The sequence below is a fragment of the Theropithecus gelada genome, chromosome 1 (assembly GCF_003255815.1).
Source record: "Theropithecus gelada isolate Dixy chromosome 1, Tgel_1.0, whole genome shotgun sequence".
Lineage (NCBI taxonomy): Eukaryota > Metazoa > Chordata > Mammalia > Primates > Cercopithecidae > Theropithecus > Theropithecus gelada.
Window position 1 is genome coordinate 189,930,208 of NC_037668.1, and position 21,268 is coordinate 189,951,475.

At 35.6% G+C, this 21,268-nt stretch overlaps 1 protein-coding gene across 10 annotated transcripts in view; it reads left to right on the top strand.

The window, feature by feature from the left end:
* COP1 (COP1, E3 ubiquitin ligase) overlaps positions 1 to 21,268 on the top strand; it is a 258,997-nt gene that overhangs the window by 83,162 nt on the left and 154,567 nt on the right. For 9 of the 10 annotated variants that reach the window (XM_025403629.1, XM_025403653.1, XM_025403668.1 and 6 more), the window contains one exon: positions 7,484 to 7,541. The exons of the other annotated variant lie outside the window; for it this stretch is intronic. In XM_025403629.1, the coding sequence (XP_025259414.1) occupies positions 7,484 to 7,541 (58 nt within the window). The remainder of the gene's footprint in view (positions 1 to 7,483; positions 7,542 to 21,268) is intronic. 10 annotated transcript variants of the gene reach the window in all.

Here is a 21,268-nt window from a genome sequence, read left to right on the forward strand (position 1 = left end):
ATTAAAAATTTTAAAAAACTTAAAAAGATCTAAAATCACTGCTTGACGAAGATGTTAAAAGTTCGTTTAAATTCTGAAGTCTGAGGTGTGAAGAAGCCAAATTGCAGTGTTCATGAGTGTCAACCAAGACTCCTATTTGAAATGCAGATTTTAAAAATCTGATTGATTAGGTTTGAGGTAGATCTCAGATTCAGATGCAGACCTGGGGTTGGGGCGTGACAGAGATGCTACTTTAGAAAATATGGGGAAGATTGATTTAGTAATTGATGATAAGCCTGTGTTACTTACATGTGTTTAAATAAATCCTTAAATCTGACATGCTTATTTTCCTTTTTATAAGAGAAAGTTCAAATATTCAACACATTTTATAACTGCATATTTCATGTTTTGTGCAGGATGGGGGTAAAGATTTTTAATTATTTTACTCTATTCTGTAAAGTTACACATTCTTCTGTAATGTCTTTGAAACACCTCAGATAAAGTTTCTGGGCTTGAGAGGGCCAGAAAAGTTGAAATCAAGTCTCTGTAAAGGAAACAAAGTATTGGTATATACCAACCATTCCCTGTTAATTCCATTTGTATGCTGTGATCAAAGCCTCATGTTTATGACTTTTTGTCCTTTCGGGTTAGAGTCATTTAGAATCACATAGGAAACTTTTTACCCCTTTAATTATTATAGATGTACTTTGATTCTAGGAGATCAGACATGGGAGTACGTAGGGAAACCAAAGCAAACCAACTTTGCTTAGGTATAAGGGCAACCATATACAAATGTAAAATTTCATGTGCTGTTATCATTTACCATTTCTGCTGCTCATGCTCTCTCTCCTACCGAAGTCCCGTCATATTTTTCCCATTCACCACATCCCCCAATCTTTGAATTTTTAATTAATTGTTTTTAGAATGCTTCTTCTAATTATTTCTGGAATAATTCTGATGTTATTTCAGATAGTTTTTTTTTTTTTTTTTTTTTTTTTTTTTAACAGGTTCTTTTTTTAAAAGAACCCTGGTGGATTGTATCAACTATATCACCTGATAATTTAAAATTTCTTCTGTGTGAATTACAAATAAATTGTAATCTACTCCAACTTGTTGGAAAGTGGTAATAGAATACAAACTAGTCAAATACACCACTTTGTGTAATAAACTGAAACTTTCACTGATTTTGTTAGAGGCAGATCAGTCTTGTTGGTCTTATTCCTTTGAGCTTATTTTTGTCTATTTTAGAATTCTACCAACCGAAGTAGTTTACTTCCAAAAGTAATAAAGCAGTAGACTCAGACCTGTTCCATCTTTTAGAAATTTTCCTTCCTGTTTGCTTTTTATATCTGCTAGCAGTAAGTTTCTTTCTAAGGAAACTCCTCTTACAAAGAAAACTTTTAAATGAGCTGCTCTTTTGCCTTCCTTTTTCAGTTTCAGAATTTTTATGTATTAAACATTTTAAAAGGCAGTAGAAATACTAGGTTCTATAGTCCCCATATGCATTATGTAACTATGACTCTTTGTAACCATGTACTAATTAAAAGACAAGAGGGTGCTGGGTAAATTTTTTTCTGGAGTTCTGAAACACTGTGATAGCTTCTGTTGTTTGAAGAATAAATTGCCCCTATGTCTTTTCTGTAGAAATCATAGATAAGTATTCTATCCTTAGTACTTTTGTTGTTGTACTAACCTTGCATTCCTTAAGTAAACCTAAACTTGTATGATATATAAGTTCCCAAAACGTTTTTGGAAATCTTTTGGGTCAGAGTATAGTCATATTCCTTTCCTGCCTTTACTGATTTTAGAAAGATAACAGAGTACATATGCCATGTATCATATAATACTGATGGAAGAATAAGAGGGACTTTCCCATAATCAAGCACATTAGTATTTCAACATTGAAACATGATGTCAGATGTGTTCAGACCAAGTTTTTTGGTTTTACCTTTAAATAGGTTGCAAACAAGCATTTGATTTTCAGAGTTTTGAATTTTAGGTCTTATATAATCTTTTTGAGCCCAAACTTTTTTTTTAAGGCCAAACTATATTGCGAAAAATCTATTTATTGCTTAAAAAGCCATTGTCATCACCAATATTTATTTATACAAAATTTGTGTCCTTGAAATTCAGATACCACGAGAAGAGTTTAGTATTGTCTGTTTCCTAACAGGCAATGAGAGAAGATTTCATTTTAATTTTCAGTTGGATTTTGCATCAAAATCAGGAAATCTATTTTAGAAATACTTTCCTAGAGGAGAACTGCATTTATATGTTGCAACTGTCAAAGTAGTATTCCAGCTGTGGAATTGTGTCATTGCACTCCAGCCTGGGTGACACAGTGAGATCGTAAACAAATGACGTTTAAAGACATGAAAATAATGTCTGGTACATAGTAAGAACTCAATAAATGTTAGCTGCTGCTGTTATTGTTGTGGACAGATTAGTCGCATAGATTTTGGGTGATATATTTGACTACTTGTGTCAAATGTTAAAGGGTATATGGAGTAAAACAAGAAAAAACATGAAGAATGATTTTTAGTATCGCTGGAGGTCTCTGCAAAATTAGGGCCACAACAATTTTGGTTGCTCAATAAATGGGATTTACTATTAATTTAAAATTAAATTAAAAATATTAAATTATTTAAAATTTAGTATTTTCAGGTTACTTCTTAGTGTTTTCTTTTGGAGAAACTGGTTCAGTAACTATATGTAGAACACTGGAAAGGAGCAAGTTTTATTTGTAGCTCCATTTGATTTATTTATTTAAATGTAGACTCTTTTTTCTCTCTTTTACATTTATAGCAAAAAAATGATAATAGTCTAATTTTATGTGAGTATGTGGCATTTTGGACTCTCTTTGATTCCCTTATTCGTATTTCCATATTTATTGTCTACGTTTATCCTAAAACGATCTCAGTGTGCTTTATTTTTGCTCATTGATTTAAAATTTCTCTTTATAATTTAATTAGCTAATATATCTACTAATAATTTAAATTTAAACCATTCTTTTTCAATATAAAAGGCTAGTCTAAAATCAATATGCCTATTATTTTTCCAAGAGTGAACCATTGTTTTCTCTTGTTTACCTCTTCATTATACTATACCTCATATGTGAAACTGACTTAATAATCTTACCTTCTAGTTAGGAAATATGTCTTTGCTTTTGAAGGAAAATAATCTAGGTGAAAATAGTTATATGACATCTACTTGCATAACTGAATTTCTTTGATACCTCAAATTAACAGCTACATTGTTTTTACTTATTTTAGCAAAGCTTCTCGTTGTTACCAGCAAGAAGATTACGAACTGTTTTATTATCTTTTGATTAAAGCATATTACTCCTCTATCAGTTTTACTTACTACTCTGAAAATTTTTTTGCTTGACATCTTTTGATGTCTTTATTAAGTGTTTTTTGTTGTTGTTGTTTTGTTTTGTTTTGTTTTGTTTTGGAGGTGGAGTCTTGCTCTGTTACCCAGCACCGAGGCTAGAGTGCAATGGTGTGATCTTGGCTCACTGCAACCTTCGCCTCCCAGATTCAAGAGATTCTCCTGCCTCAGCCTCTCTAATAGCTGGGATTACACACACTTGCCATCACGCCCGGTTCATTTTTGTATTTTTGTAGAGTTGGGGTTTCACCATGTTGGCCAGGCTGGTTTGAACTCCTGACTCAGATGATCCACCTGCCGCGATTTCTTAAGCTAGTGTAACTTTTATAACTTTATTGACATTTATTTGAAAAATACATGATTCTGTCTTATATTTATAGGTTACTGTTTTTCATTTTTCTCTTTAAAATATGTCTATGAGGTGGGGGCTTATCCAGGATTTTCCTGTTCTTCAGTTAGAAAACATAAAGTGCCTAGGTAGTTTATATAGCATGGTGGTTCTTGTGGACTCTGGAACTTGACTGCTTGGGTTTGAATAATAACATTGCTATTTCCCAGTGTTGTTATCTTGAGCCAAATATATAATCTCTCAGTGCTCGAGTTTTCTCACTTGAGAAATGAGAATGATAATAGTATTATCTACATTAGAGCTGTGAAGTTTATTTAGGTTAGTGCATAGTAAACCCTCAGTAATTGGTACTGTTGATATTGTTATTGCCATCTAGTGACTGCAGATGAATCAAGAGTTAAAGTAGTAGTACAGCACCAGAGTCAAGAGGGACCCAGCCGTGTCAGTGCTTTCTAATATTCTTTTTTTTTTTTTTTTTTGAAACGGTGTCTTGCTCTGTTGCCCAGGCTGGAGTGCAGTGGCGTGATCTCTGCTCACTGCAGGCTCCACCTCCCGGGTTCATGCCATTCTCCTGCCTCAGCCTCCCGAGTAGCTGGGACTATAGGCACCCGCTACCACGCCCGGCTAATTCTTTGTATTTTTAGTAGAGACGGGGTTTCACCATGTTAGTGAGGGTGGTCTCGATCTCCTGACCTTGTGATCTGCCCACCTCAGCCTCCCAAAGTGTTGAGATTATGGGCGTGAGCCACTGCGCCCGGCTATATTCTTTTCTGTGTGTGTGTGTGTATGTGTATGAATGTATGAATGTATGATATATATTAAGCAGAATTAATGGGTTTTATTATTCAAATTTTTCTGTTGCAGTCTGTATTATACCTTTTTCTTAGTGAATTAAATTAAGAACTGCTAGAAAATACGTTTCATATTCTGTAATCATTAATAAGATACTATTTTAATTCTTAGTTTTATCTGCAATAAACTGATGAGTATTTTTTAACATATATGAAATGTAGAATTATAGCACTGTATACACTGAGATATCAGTATTCATTTTTTTGGCTTGCAGTCACAAAATTCTGAATCATAAATCCATAAAAATGTATAGCTGGAAATGTTCTGTTCTATAGGCCTCTAAATATGCAGCTACATGATTTTTATTAATGTTATACAAATGCTAGGGGATTGAGTTTCATTAGTAGGAAGAACAGAGATTTTTAATGCATTGCATTACCTCACTTTCAGTCCTATTAGTCTCTGGATGCAGTAAACTGACAATAGCATGCAGTCTTGTCATACCAGTGTGTGACTCTATAGGAAAGGCAAGCAACGGTTACATTTTATCTAAATAAACTCATGAGAAGAACATTTGAATTCTTTATATGGTTAAGTTCTTTAAAGGCTCTTTTATAATTCAGTTTTGCTATAGGAACTGTTAACACAATTAAGGTGTTTTTTTTTTTTTAAATGTGCTGTATTTTTTGGCACTCTCTAACTTTATTTTTTCATTGATACATAGTATTTTGTACATGTCTATGGGGATACTTGTGATATTTTTTACATGCATAGAATGTGTAATGATCAAGTCAGAGTATTTGGGAGTTATCCCATCACCTTGGGCATTTATCATTTCTTCTGGCTATTTTGGTTTTGGTTTTGGGTTTTTTTGTTTTTGTTTTTGTTTTTGTTTTTGTTTTAGACGGGGCCTCTCTCTTGCCCAGGCTGGAATGCAGCGATGTGATCACAGTTCATTGTAGCCTTGACCATTTGAGATTAAGTGATCTTCCCACCTCACCCTCCTGAGTAGCTGGAACCCCAGGCATGCACCACCACACACAGTTAATTATATGTAGAAAACAGGGTCTCACTATCTTTTCCGGGCTGGTCTTGAACTCCTGGGCTCCAGTGACCCTCCCACCTTGGCCTCCCAAAGTCCTAGGATTATAAGCATGAGCCACCGTGCCTGGCCTCTTCTAGCTATTTTGAAATATACAATATATTGTTGCTAACTATAGTCACCTTAGTCTGCTGTCAAACCTTAGAACTTATTTCTTTCATGTAATTTTGTGTTTGTACCCATTAACTATGCCTTTAAAAAAAAGAAGACTTCTGTGTAGGCAGATTCATATGATTTATTTTTGAAAATGTGAAGTTTTATGTTACTAATCTTGTTAATAAAAGAAACTAAAATTTATTGAATATTTACTGTTTTTTGGCATCATACTGTGAACTTTACATGCATTATCTTATTTAAATCTCAAACTTCTCTGATATGTCTTCATCATTTAGTAGATGGAGAAGCTAGAACTCAAGTAAGATTAACCTCTTGCCCAGAGTCAGGCTATTCACTTCTATGGGTAAAATCCAAACTGTGTACTTCTAAGAATACCTCCCATGCTTTAACCTTTGAGGTTCTTTCAGTACTAAGTAATTAATCATTTTGTGTATTTGCATATAGAACCATTCTAATTAGTAATCTCAATTTCTTAAATTTTGTAGGGTAGAAAGAATATAATTTTTTTGTTGTTGTTGTTTGTTTTTTGAGACAGAGTTTCACCCTGTCACCCAGGCTGGAGTGCAGTGGTGTGATCTCAGCTCACTGCAATCTCCATCTCCCAAGTTCAAGTGATTCTACTGCCTCAGCCTCCCAAGTAGCTGGGATTACAGGAGCGTGCCGGAGCGTGCCACCACACCCAGCTAATTTTTTTATTTTTAATAGAGATAGGGTTTCACCATGTTGGTCAGGCTGGTCTTGAACACCTGACCCCAGGTGATCCGCCCACCTTGGCCACCCAAAGTGCTGAGATAACAGGCATGAGTGACCGTGCCTGGACTAAACATGTTTATAGTAGAAATAGAGAAAAAGAATTTACAAAAAGTAAATCGTAATGTATACAGTTGGTATATATGTCATGTGATTTTCAGTTGTTGATAGTTTTTTATGTAGGGCTTATTTAAAGATGGGAGGGAGATAGGAATGATGAAATGGTAAGATAGAAATGCCAAGATAGAGGAAGTAAAAGATAGTCTACGCTTCTGGATTTTTTTTTAGGGTTAGATAGAATGTATAGAGGATATAATCACATAAAAAGAACCAGTGGAGAAAGTATATTATGTTTGACCAGAGCAGAAGAAGCTAGTATATTGGTTTTGGGTTACAAAGGCAAGATTATTGTTATTTTACCATTTATTTTATTCTTTTGATAGTTCTGTTTTTCACATGAGGTTTGATTATAATATTTTGAAGCTGGGAGGGACTCGAGATAATATATAAATAGCTAGCCCTCATCACCTCGTTTTTATAAATGAGGAATCTTGAGTGATTGATTATAAGGTAACTGTCCAAGAACACATAGCTTTTTAATGGCATAGCAGGGTCTGTTAACCATAGACTTTGATTGCATGCTTGTGCTCTTTTCCCAATAGTGTAAATTTTCTTTGCCGTAGAGTTCCCCAAACCTGATTAACCTATCTGAAAATGAAATATAAACAAGTAAATTTATATAGACACCTGCCTTGTGATTATCCCCTGTTGACATTATTTCTTGGTTTATGTGTTTGAGGTGGTGAATTGAAGTGTTAAATTGCTTAAATATTTGCTGATATGTCGTGGGTAGTCTATTTGATCTTTAATGATTGGCAGTAAATGTTTTCTTTGCTTAGAAATTAGAAATACTGGGCTTATGTATGATATACTTTAGATTTAGTTTTTCAGTTGTTAAAATTATGTAAATACTGAAATCACATTTTTCTCTCTTCATTTTGCAGTAGTATTATTGATTCCACAGAATACAGCCAACCTCCAGGTTTCAGTGGCAGTTCTCAGGTAAACAATATCTTTGTTTTAATGATACCACAAGTATAATTGTCTGAGTTATAAAGTCATAGATTAGTTTACTAAAGTGTCCTGTCACAAAGACAACCATTTTGAATGCAGTGCTGTTGATTAGCACTTGAATAGCTCTTATGCATAATGGCAGAATCAAATATTAATATTTGCTTTTTCAATGATACTAACTTAAATTTATTTTCTTCACCAAATTGTGATGGAACAAATCTAAAGGGTTTTGCTTTGTTTTTGTTTTTTTGAGACACTCTGTCACGCAGGTTGGAATGCTGTAGCCTTGACCTCCTAGGCTCGAGCAATCCTCCTACCTCAGCCTCTCAAGTAACTGGGTCTGTGGGAGTGCACCACCATGCCCAGCTAATTTTTGTACTTATTGTAGAGATGGGATTTCACCATGTTTTTCAGACTGGTCTCAAACTCCTGGACTCAAGCGATCTGTCTGCCTCACCCTCCCAGAGTGGTAGGATTGCAGGTGTAAGCCACTATCCCTGGCATTTTTTTAAAACTTAATTTCAGAACCTGAGAGGAAGGAAATACTTTAGGAAAAAAAAAATGCATAATAAGGACATAGTTTATCTTAGAGATATGAAAATTATAAATCTGTCATTGAATTATGCTTCACTATGTTGAAACTTACACCTTTTCCATGGAATAAAGACTATAGTCTTGAGTAAAATAGGTATCAGCTTTACCTCTTTTAATTAGTTGTATGATTATTTTGAACTTTACTCTCTTCATCTTTGACTTGGAGATACTGATATCTGTCAAGCTTATTTTTGAGGCCTAATATGCTTTTTTTAACTTTTTGTTTTTATATTTTATTTCATATTTTTGAGACAGAGTCTTGCTCTGAATCCGGGCTGGAGTGCAGTGGCACCATCTCTGCTCACTGCAACCTCCACCTCCCGGGTTCAGGCGATTTTCCTGCCTCAGCCTCCCGAGTAGCTGGGACTACAGGCATGTGCCACCACACCCAGCTGATTTTTTGTAGTTTTAGTAGAGACGGGGTTTCACCATGTTGGCCAGGATGGTCTCCATCTCTTGACCTTGTGATCCTCCCTTCTTGACTTCTCCAAGTGCTGGGATTATAGGCGTGAGCCAGTGCGCCCAGGCATTTTTAATTTTTATTTTTGAGATGGAGTCCTGCTCTGTCACCCAGACTGGAGTGCAGTGGTATGATCTTGGCTCACTGCAACCTCTGCCTTCCGGGTTCAAGCAATTCTCCAGCTTCAGCCTCCCGAGTGGCTGGGACTACAGGCGTGCACCACTGCGTCCGGCTAATTTTTGTATTTTTAGTAGAGACGGGGGTTTCACCATGTTGGCCAGGTGGGTCTCAAACTCCTGATCTCAGGTGATCTGCCCACCTCGGCCTCCCAGAGTGCTGGATTACAGTAATGAGCCCTGCTCCCGGCTGTGTTTTTAAACTTTTTATATTGAAATAAGTTTTGACTTAGAGAAACATTACAAAAATACTACGAATAATTCCTTTATAGTTTGTATCCAGATTGTCTAAACACTTAACATTTTATCACCTTTGTTTTATCATTCTCATTCAGCCTTTCTTTTACATATATATTCATATAATTTCTTTTCTGGATTGTTTGAGTAAGGTACACACATATGTTTCTTTACCCTTAAATACTTCAGCATGTATTTCCTTAGGAACAAGGATATTGTCTTATGTAATCACAATATAACTTTAAAATTCAGGCAGTTAATAAGATACAATATTATTTCTAAATTCTAGATTTTCAGATTTTAAGAATTACCCTAATATTGCCTGGGCAACATGGTGAGACCCTGCCTCTACAAAAAATAAAAAAAATTAGTTGGGCATGGTGGCATGTGCTTGTGGTTTCAGCTACTCAGGAGGCTAAGGTGGGAGGATACCTTGAACCCAGGAGGCCGTGGTTACAGTGAGCTGAGATCATGCCAGTATACTCCAGCCTGGGTGACAGAGTCAGACCCTGTCTCCCCGCCACCCCATCCCACCCCCCAAAAAAAAGAATTACCCTAATATCCTTTATAGTAAAACAAAAAACAGTGAGGTATTTTTTAATGAACATTTATTTGTATATTCACTTTATTTTAAAAAATATTATACCTATTTTTATCTAAGTGAACAGTAAATCCTTTTGGATTATATCACTTCTGTTTTACTTGTCTCCAAACTTGGACGACTACCTTGTTACTTTTATGATTAGTTTACGTGACTACTCTGTACATCATCCCGTATTACGTTCATGTACAATACATACATTTGGCCTATTCTTTTTTATAGTGAGTTTGCAGATTAGTTTGTGTCTGTTTCTGAACAGCCATGAGAATACCAGATTCAATTATTTTTTTACGACATAATGGAATACATTAGGATAAAATTTAAAGCCTTAAATTGAAATATACTCTAGGAACTTGAGAGAGAATAGCAGTCCCTGTATCTGGAAACTGGCTTAGCATTTATAACTAGCCATTTATGTTCTCCTTCTGAACATAATTTCGTAGAACATCAACATCAGACAAAGCTACTCTCTCTGACTGCTGAAGCAAAACAAAAAGCAAGATCACTCCATAAAGTTGTCTAGCCACATTTAAAAAACAAAGTCACTGTGCAAACTATAGGAAAATAAAAACAAACCTACCCTGACCAATGTGAGTGATTTCTGCTTCTTTACCAGTTAAAACTGCAGCTTCCCTGTAGGCTTCTGTGCTCCTAAATAAGATTTGTCATTACATAAGTTACTGAATTACAGAATCATTCCCATTTGACAGTATCTAATCCACAGTGAAGCCCCACTTTCTTGAACCCTCCCACAAATTATTTAACAAGTGCCTTACTGAGCCATCTCTCACTTATTCATATTTATTGCAACTAGCAATAAATAAAACTTGTTTAACTACAGGTGTTTTTTTAATTGGTTTTTGGCTGGAGGACGTTGACCAAACTCTATATAGGGGAACAAGAAGAGGTTTCCACAGTTACCTTTTATATTAACATTGTTTTGGAAATTCTAGCAAATCCTATGAGCTAGAAAACAGTAGAAATTGAATCTGAATACAGCCTTCAGAATATGAGAAAATGTTTGCAGATTACCCATCTGACGAGGGATTAATAACCAGAATATATAATGGAATCAAACAATTTGACTGCAAAAAATAATCCAATTTAAAAATTGACAAAAACTCTAAATAGACATTTTCAAAAGAAGATATACAAGTGGTCAATAGGTATATGAAAAAATACTTATCATTAACCATCAGGAAAGTGGAAGTCAAAACCACAATGAGATATCGTCTCACCACAGTTAGAATGGCATTATCAAAAAGATAGAAGTAACAAATGTTAGAAAGGACATGGAGAAAGAGTGAATGCCCCTATACTGTTGAGAATGTGAAGTAGTACAGCCGTTATGAAAAAGAGTATGGAGGTTCCTCAGAAAACTAAAAATATAACTGTCATATGTTCCAGCAACCCCACTGCTGGGTATATATCCAAAAGAAAGGAAATCGGTATATTGAAGAGATATCTGCACTCCCATGTTTATTGCAGCACTATTCACAATAGTCAATATTTGGAATCGACCTTTAGGTATCCATCAACAGATGAAAGGATAAAAAAATGTGGTGTATATACACATTGGAATATTATTCAGCCATAAAAAAGAATGAAATCTTGTCATTTGCAACAACATGGATGGAACTGGAGATCATTAAATTAAGTGAAATGAGGCAGGAACCAAAAGACAATCAAACATCACATATTGTCAGTCTTAAATGGGAGCAAAAAAAGTGGATCTCATGGAGGCAGAGTGTGGAATGGAGATAGTAGGCAGAGAAGGGAAAGGTATGGGGGTGGGGATGGAGAGAAGTTGCTTAGTGGGTACAAAAATATAGTAAGTTTGGGTCAATGAGTTCTAGTATTTGATAATACAGTAGGGAAGTTATAGTTAATACTTTATTGTATATTTCAGAATAGCTAGAAAAGAATTGCAGTGTTTCCAACACAAGAAATGATAAATGTTTGAGAATATAGAAATCCCAGTTACCCTAATTGATTATTACATTGTATTTGTCTATCGAAATAATACATGTACCCCCCACAGATATGCACAACCATGATATAGCAACTTTTCTAAAAAGAAATTGAATCTGGAGGAAAAAGAAAAACAATCAGAATCTTTTTTTTGAAATATTTTGGAGTAGCACTTTTTTTTATGTGGTGAAGGAGACTTTTGGTTTGAGATAGTACTCCGAGACAGTGTGTTAATATCGTCTCATCCCCTCCCGCAAGAAATCCTATTGCTATATTGCTCTCCTCACACCCAAAACTTAGAAGAATTTATAGATGATTAAAAGAGAAAATATGGAGTAAGAGCTGCCTAATCTGTGAGTCACTAGATGCATGGTAAATGCATGCTTAAGGATTAAATGACAAGTCTCCTAGGAGAATTCTTAGCATCTGTTAGAGGACTGGGTAGTTTTTGAGGAGGAAACCATACTAGTGTTGAGATGGAGCTGACATGATACATTGCACTGAAGGCCTTACCCTTCATTTCTAGCTGTGCTCCAAATAATAGCTAGACCTAAAATAAATTGACACAAGAACAATTGAAATAGTGGATAGTCGAGTATAAGCCTGGCAAATCCAAACTAAAGAATACTGTAAAACTAAAAAAAACTCCAAAAGTATGAATAAAATAGGACAGTGTTTCCACGTAAATAAAAGGTATATTTTCCAAAAGTAGTAAAACTTTGTATCACGAAGGATTGGAATTTATGTAAAGCAAAATCTGTTAGAAATTAAATAATTAGGGGCTGGGCGTGGCGGCTCACGCCTGTAATCCCAGCACTTTGGGAGGCCAGGGCAGGCGGATCGCGAGGTCAAGAGATCGAAACCATCCAGGCCAAAATGGTGAAACCCTGTCTCTACTAAAAATACAAAAAAATTAGCTGGGCATGGTGGTGCACGCCTGTAGTCCCAGCTACTTGGGAGGGTGAGGCAGCAAAATTCCTTCAACCCGGGAGGTAGTGGTTGTAGTGAGCCAAGATTGCACCATTGCACTCCAGCCTGGCGACAGAGCAAGACTCCATCTGAAAAAATAATAATAATAATTAGGTAGCATGTATTTTGCAGTTACTTTTCATAGACAGTGTTTGAACTATTCATATGTATTAACTAACTTTCAGAACTACTCTGTGAGAGAAATACTACTATTATTATTTTTTTTATTTTTTGAGGCGAGGTCTCGCTCTGTTGCCCAGGCTGGAGTGCAGTGGCACCATCTTGGCTTACTGCAGCCTCCGCCTCCTGGGTTCAGGTGATTCTCCTGCCTCAGCCTCCTGAGTAGCTGGGACTACAGACACACACCACCACACCCAGCTAATTTTTGTATTTTTAATAGAGACGAGGTTTCACCATGTTGGCCAGGATGGTCTCGATCTCTTGATCTCATGATCTGCCTGCCTCAGCCTCCCAAAGTGCTGGGATTGCAGATGTGAGCCTCTGTACCCTGCTGATAAATACTATTATTATTTTTTATTGAAAAGGAAACTGGTACACAGAGAGGTTATGGAGGTTGACTCAGTTAATATAGCTAGTAAGAGGAGGGAGCTGAGATATAAACCCAGACGTTGTGGCTTCAGAGTCTTTGCTTTTAAATACTCAGTTTACTCAAGCAGCAGGTTTTGGGGGTTTTGTTGTTGTTGTCAGTTTTTTGTTTTTTGTTTTTTGTCTTAAACGTACCTGATATTTACGAGGCTCTGAGGACAAGAGAACAAACAGAGACAAACAGAGACAGTCTATAAAAGAGTAAATGAAGACTCCTCTGAGTACCTGTGTGTTCGAAAATCAGTGCATTCAAAAAATACTGCTAGTGGAAATATTATTTATCAAAAATTTCTGGAGTGTGGTCAGAATTGTACTAAACATTCGTAGTCTTGAATGCTTTCATTTTTAGATAAGAATGAAAATAAATGAGCTTATTATTTACCCAAGAGCCTACATTATCACTAGATGATAAATATAGAAAGACCAAAAAAAAAGCCCATATACAACGTAAGTTGAAATTAGCTATTATGATACTGAGTACATTAAAGTAAGACAGTGTTGATGCATACTAATCAAAACCACATTCTTAATGAAATGTAATTTTAAAGATTATAAAACATTAAAATAGTTCAGATCAATTTTAGAACAATTTGTATAGACCAGTAACCATAATTACTAATTTAGTTAGATTCCAATTTAAAATAAATCCCAGTAGTTTTTTTTAAGGGTGTGTAGAATATGGCCAATTAACGTTAAAGTTCATTAGTAGAATGAATTATTCAGAGGTTAATGATGAATTTACCTCATCAACTATTAAAATGTACTCTAAGACTGCTGTAACAAAAGAAGCAGAATAAAAATTTAAAATCTACCTAAAAGTAATAATTTAGTCTGTGATAAAGGTGGTCATGTAGATCCGTGGTGAAAGGAGAGATTAAATGCATGGTGTTGGGACAAATGGGAAACTCTTTGAAGGAAATTTAGCTTGTTTTCACTTACTGAAAGAGTTCAGATCAGCTAAACAACAGTTTTAACAACAGTAAAACTATAGAAATTAAGAAAGAAATCTACCCTACATATAAGAAAGCACCACAAACAAAATTTAAACCCAAATTGGGAAAGGTGTCATAATTAGGGCAAGTAAATGGCTTAATTGCTTCAAAATATTAAAAGCTTTGATAATTTTTTTTTTTTTTTTTTTTTGGAGACAGAGTCTCACTCTGTTGCCAGGCTGGAGTGCGGTGGTGTGATCTCAGCTCACTGCAGCCTTCACCTCCCAGGTTTAAGCAATTCTCCAGCCTCAGCCTCCCGAGTAGCTGAGACTACAGGTGCGCACCACCACACCCAGCTAATTTTTGTATTTTTAGTAGAGACAGGATTTCACCATGTTGAACAGGATGGTCTCGATCTCTTGTCTTCATGATCTGCCTGCCTTGGCCTCTCAAAGTGCTAGGATTACAGGCGTGAGCCACCGTGACTGGCCAATTTTATCTTTTTAATAAAAGCTCCAAATAGGGTAAGAAGATGGTGCAGGATGTCAATATTTTTAAAAGACAAAAATTCACACATTCAGCTTACATGAAATAATACTTAATTTTGCAAATAAATAAAAGCAAAATATAGAATAATACAAGGTACCAAAGAAATCATCTGATAGTTATGGGTAAAATCAAAGGGATGTTCCAAAATGGGAAATACTCTTACTTGCAATGAGTGTATGTGCTCGAGCATGTGCCTATTGGGGAAGGGTAGGTGGAGGAAGGGAGAGTGGTAATGAGTTGATAGTCTTCCAGGAAGATAATTTGGCAGTATATACATATGATCAATGCTAAAATAGTTTGATTTGCAAATTATACACAAAGAAATTTATTTTAAGGAGTGATTCTAAGTACTATGTAAAGATTATATACTGGTATTAATCATATGTGTGTGAAAATTCTGGAAAAATAAACATACCCAGCCATAGTAGTTGCAGAAATAGTGCTCAACTATAGGATGGATTACTTTACTGCTCTTAAAAATACTATTTAGTAGTTGAAATTGAATGGAAAAAAACGCTAACAATATAATGTAAGTGAAGCCAGAAATGTATGAACTTTATAGAGTTATATTTCTGAACTTTTGTAATTGCCTATTGATTTTGCTTCAGAGTTGTTATAAAACCATAGAACAATTAGCAAAATTAGAAAATTAATATTGATATATCCGAGAAAACTTTAAATTTTTAATTTTAAATTCTTTACAATTTAAATTTCAGCAATGTATTCACTAATGTCCTTTATAGAAAAAAAAATTCTAGTCCAGGACCATTCTGAATGACTTGTTGCATTTATTTGTCATGTCTCTTTAATCTCCTCTAAATTGGTACAGTTTTTCAGTTTATGACATCAACATTTTTGAAGAGTATAAGTTATTTATTTTATAGGATGTTCCTCAGTTTGAATTTGTCTTGTGTTTTCTTATGCCTAAGATTCAGATTATCTATTTTCATCAGGAATACTATAGTAGTCCTATTTTGTCATCCTTAGTTTGTCATATCTGGAGGCATATGATATCTATTTGTCTCAGTGCTGGTGATGTTAACTTTGATCACTTGATTAAGATGGAGGCTGCCAGATTTCACTGCTGTAAAGTTACCATATTCTTCCCTTTGAGCCTCTATTATTATATCTTACTTATAATAATAATCATTGATATGTTAGTTGTCCAAATGATGATTTTCTGAGTTTTTATATCTTCCACATTTATTAGTTAGTCCTTCTGTTTGTTTATATCATTGTGGAATCCTGGGTCATTAATATATATATCCTGTTATTAATTTTGAAACTCAAGTCATCTTATATTTGGCTAGTTGGAGCTCCTTCAGACTGACTTCTGTATCCTTTTGACATATTTCTGTCATTCTTTATAAGTACTTTCTTAGACAATAATGTTCCAGCTTCATTCCATACTGGCATTGCCCCAGTCCTGGAATCAGTCTTGTATCCAAGAAACCTCTTTTCTTTTAGTGGAGAAATATATTTTAAAACCAAAAATCTTAAGTACGCTCATTGTTCTTGGACTATCATTGCTTGCAAGCTTTCTCAGTGGACAGAGCTAGGAAATACATGTATTTGTATGTATTAATATATATTGTTATATATTTACAACCATAATATATAAGCATTAATTGCATATTAATCACTGTGTTTGATTACTGAAGGACTCCCAGGAATCAAACAGTTTATATTTCTGGAACAGTGTGATTACAGGCAATGGATATACAGAACAGCCTAGCAGCAATAGTGTATTTATTGAAAGGGATCCAAAAAATTCAGTCACAATATTCTTTGTCCTTCCACTGCTAGGTTGCACAGGAATTGCTTTGTTACCAGATTTAGAATCACTACTGGCTTGGGTTTGAAGCACCTGAGTACCAGGAGATCCAAAGTCTGCTTTTGGTTGGAGTCTCTGATGTTGAGCTAGTCATGTAACCACTCAGTGGATTCACCTTGCCTACTGCCTAGACAGAGTCAATTTATCAAGACAGGAATTGTGATAAAGTGTAATTCACGCAGAGCCAGCTGTGCTGGTACTCTAATCAGTCTCCCCGAGCGTTTGGGGATAAGAATTTTTAAGGACAACTTAGTGGGTTGGGGGAAGCCAGTGAGCCAGAAATGCCTGATTGGTTAGATAGGAGATGATATCATAGGGAATTGAAGTTGTCCTCTTGCACTGGGCCAGTTCTGGGTGGGGGGTACAAGATCAGATGGGCCAGTTAATCAATCTGGGTAGTGCCAGCTGATCCATCAAGTGCAGGGTCTGCAAAGTATCTCAAGCACTGATCTTAAGAGCAATTTAGGGAAGGTCAGAATCTTGTAGCCTCCAGCTGCGTAACTTCTAAACCATGATTTCTAATCTTGTGGCCAGTGTTAGTTGTCTAGTCGACAGCAAGAAGGAGGTTTGTTTTTGGGAAAGTGCTGTTATGGTCTTTGTTTTAAACTGTAACCTGTAAATTGGCTAGGTGCAATGCTTACACCTGTAATCCCAGCACTTTGGGAGGTCAAGGTGGATGGATTACCTGAAGTCAGGAGTTCAAGACCAGCCTGGCCAACATGGAGAAACCTCATCTCTACAAAAAATACAAAAATTAGCAGGATGTGGTGATGTGTGCCTGTAATCTCAGCCACTCAGGATGCTGAGGCAGGAGAATCACTTGAACCCATAAGGCAGAGGCTGCAGTGAGCTGAGCTCGTGCCACTGCAGTCCAGCCTGGGAAGCAGAGCAAGACTCTGTCTCAAAAAAAACAAAACAAAACAAAAGACAACAAACCTATAAACTAAGTTCCTCCCAAAGTTAGTTAAGCCTGTGCCCAGTAATGAACAAGGACAACTTGGAGGAAGCAAGATGGAGTCAGTTAGGTTAAATCTCTTTCACTGTCTTAGTCATAATTTTGCAAAGGTGGTTTCAGTCACTTAGATGTGTTCTTTTGGTTATGTAACCAGCTTTAACAGACACTACTGAAACCAGGTACAAATCATGCAAATCGTGAATTCAATTATTATTACTAAACAATGCTGACCAACTGATGCGTTCTGCTCCAAAACAACTCACTGACTCATGATTACAGAAAATTATTTATCTTTAGTTAATGTATTCTATAGTGTAGGCAAGGGTCAGTAGCTCTGGAGATAACTAGGTGGTCAGTCCGTACAAGCTGAGGTCAATCCATGCTATTCTAGCATATCTAGGGTTCATTTTAGCATTTGTCCTTTCTATATTTATAATTTCCTCTTCTGATGGAAACCTAACTTTCATGATCAAAATACATTTACTTATTTGCATAGTCTTAAAATATATATACAAAAGGTAGCATGAAAATTGCTGAGAAAACAAATCTAACTAGAGATATTTCTTTGAAATTCCATTTGTCTTTAGCCTGAGAATATATACTGAAAATATAGTATATTCAAAGGTTATTTAGATTTGTTTAATTTTCTTCATTTTAGTTGTGACATTTCTTTAAAATAGTTTCATTTACTTCTATTTGTATTTTACCCCACTTTCCATCCTTATTATATATATCCTTTTTGAATATGTAAAATATTAACCTGATTCTAAAAATCAGAGCTGTATAAAAAGTTACAATCAATAACTGCTACCCTTTCAGCCCTTCTACCAATTTCCCTACCTCCATCTTTTCCACTCCATTTCTACTTTACCCTCTATAGTTCACCAGTTTTATTAGTCAGATTTGCAGATACATATGCACATTTTCTTATTTTTGCTGTCTTTCACAAAGGGTAGCTTTCTAGTAATCTTTTTCTGTACGTTGCTTTGTTTAACAATTTCTGAGGAAAGTAATTCTATAGAAGTTCATAGAAGTCCTCCTCATTCTTTTTTACAGCTGCATGAAACTTCTTCATGTGGTTATATCATAATTTATTTAATCACTTTGTTATATAGTAACAAGTAGGTAGTTTCCATTATTTTGAAATTACAGCCAGTACAGCAGTGACTAAGTTGTGCCTGTGTATTTTCATATTATTGGAGGTATACCTTCAGTGTAAATACCTAGAAGTGGGATTGCTGGGTCAAAGGTATGGATGGATAGTACCAAATAAACCACCCCCCAAAAGCAGTTTGTGTCTTCACCAACAACTTGTAAATATGTCTGTTTTCCCCACAGCATCTCTAATATAATGACTTTTCATAGTTTTTATTTTTTGCCAGTATAGTAGGTGAGAAATGTATCTTAAAATAGTTTTGTGTTTCTTTAATTATGACTGAGATTGACTGTGTTTTCATATGTTTACTGGTATACTAATATTAGTGAGTAGCATACTCGTATCTTTAGCTGACAGACCGTTTTCTTCTATTAGGTGCTTGACTTTTTTGGTTCAATTTATAAGACTTTGTTATATTAGGAATACTAGTCTGTTACCTATGACCTGTGTTGCCTATAGTTTCTTCCTATTTTGTGTTTGTTTTTTTTTTAACCATTCAAAAGTTTTTAGTTAAAATTATCAGTTTTTAAAAATTACATCTAGATCTTTGAATCATAATTAAAAGCTTCTCCCTACGACCAGGATGTAGAGAAACCGATTCTTTCTTAAAATACTTGTCTCATCTTTATTTTTTTACATTTAAATTCTCAATCTGTTAGGAGTTTATTCTAGTGTATGTTTTGAAATGTGGATTTAATGTCATCCATCCAAATGGCTAGCCATGTGCCCCAGCCCTGTTTTAAAAAGTTCATCTATCTGCTGGTCTTTTTCCGGGAAGTCTGTATTGTTACCACTTCTTTATTGTAGAGGCTTTATGATATGTTTTAATGTCTAATATTTCTTTTCTTCCCCTTTCTTAGCTTGTCTTTTTCATTGTTTTGCAGAATATTTCTTCCTGTTTGTTTTTTCATAGGAACTTTAGTATCAGTTTATCTAGCTTCATAAAAAAGCTTCTTGGTATTTTTTATTGGAACTGCCTTTATCTTATCAATTATCTCAGGAAGAATTGACATCTTTATGATACTGATTTTAACTCTAGGCTTTGCTTATATTTTTCATAAGTTTATTTCTAAGCATTTTTTTAAAGCTGAAATTTTGTTTTTAAAAGTAAATTTTAAAATTAAACTTTTAATTTTGAGATTTTAATAATTATAGAGTTACGTGCAATTATAAGAAATCTGAAATCTAAAAATCCAGAATTTGAAATGTTCCAAGATTTGAAACTTTTTGAACTGCGATATGATGCTCAAAAGAAATGCTAATTGGGGCATTTTGGACTTTGGATTTTCAGATTGGGGGTGCTTAGTTGGTAAACACAATGCAAATATTCCAAGGCAGGGAGGAGGAGAATGGTTTGCAGAGCTTCCATGCCCTCTCTGGGCATGCATGCTCTCCTGATCCTCCTAGACCTCAATGTGTTCACCAACCTGGAAACTCATTCAATTTTATTGTTCAGGAGCTTTATAGAGTTTTATAGACCTTAATCTCCAGGCCTCAGCCATTTCCTGGAGGTTGGCGTGTGTGCAAAAGTTCCAGCTCTCTAATTACTTGGTAGTCTTTTGACCAGCCTTATCCTGAGGTTTTGTAGGTGTCCCACCCTAAGTCACTTCACTAAATTCAGGTATAATCAAAACGAACTTGCTATGAATAACAAAAGATGCTCATATCACTCAGGAAACTCCAAGGATTTTAGGAACTGTGTGTGAGGAACTGTAACTGCCCAGTGGGTTCTCCTTCTCCAATGCCTAGACAGAACCGTTTTATCAAGACGGGGGGGAATTGCAATAGAGAAAGAGTAATTCACGCAGAGCGAGCTATGCTTAAGATCAGAGTTTTATTAGTCAAATCAGTCTCCCCAAACATTTGGGGATCAGAGATTTTAAGGATAATTTGGTGGGTGGGGGAAGTCCAGTGAGTCAAGAGTGCTGATTAGTGGGGTCAGAGATGAAATCATGGGGAATTGACTCCACTGAGTCAGTTCCGGGGCCAGGGCCACAAGATCAGATGAGCCAGTTAATCTATCTGGTTGGTGCCAGCTGATCCATCAAGTGCTGGGTCTGCAAAGTATCTCAAGCACCGATCTTAGGAACAGTTTAAGGAGGGTCAGAATCTTATAGCCTCCAGCTGCATGACTCCTAAACCTTAATTTATAATCTTGTGGCTAATTTGTTAGTCCTAAAAAGAATGTCTAGTCCCCAGGCAGGAAGGAGGTTTGTTTTGGGAAAGGGCTGTTTCCCTGTTTGTTTTAAGCTATAAAGTAAGTTCTTCCCAAAGTTAGTTCAGTCTATGCCCAGGAATGAATAAGGACAGCTTGGAGGTTAGAAGCAAGATAGTTTGGTTAGGTCAGATCTCTTTCACTGTCTTAGCTGTAATTTTGCAATGGCAGTTTCAGAACTTTGGACAGAAACCAAGTACATTTCTTAGACCACATTTCCTTTTCATGTGTGTAGTGATATTGTTGCAAAACTTTCTCCTTAGTTCAGCTAAAACCAGGCTCTCATTAGGTGACCAGGAAAGATTCGGCTTGCAGGCACATACAAGGGTGAGGAAAATGTAATTTATTGGGCGAAAAGGAAAAAGGGAAAAATAACTCTCAGCAAAGTGAGGCAGAATCCTGCTAGCAGGTTTCTTGCCTCACAGATTGAATCCCAGGTCACCACCCAGGCACAGGAGAG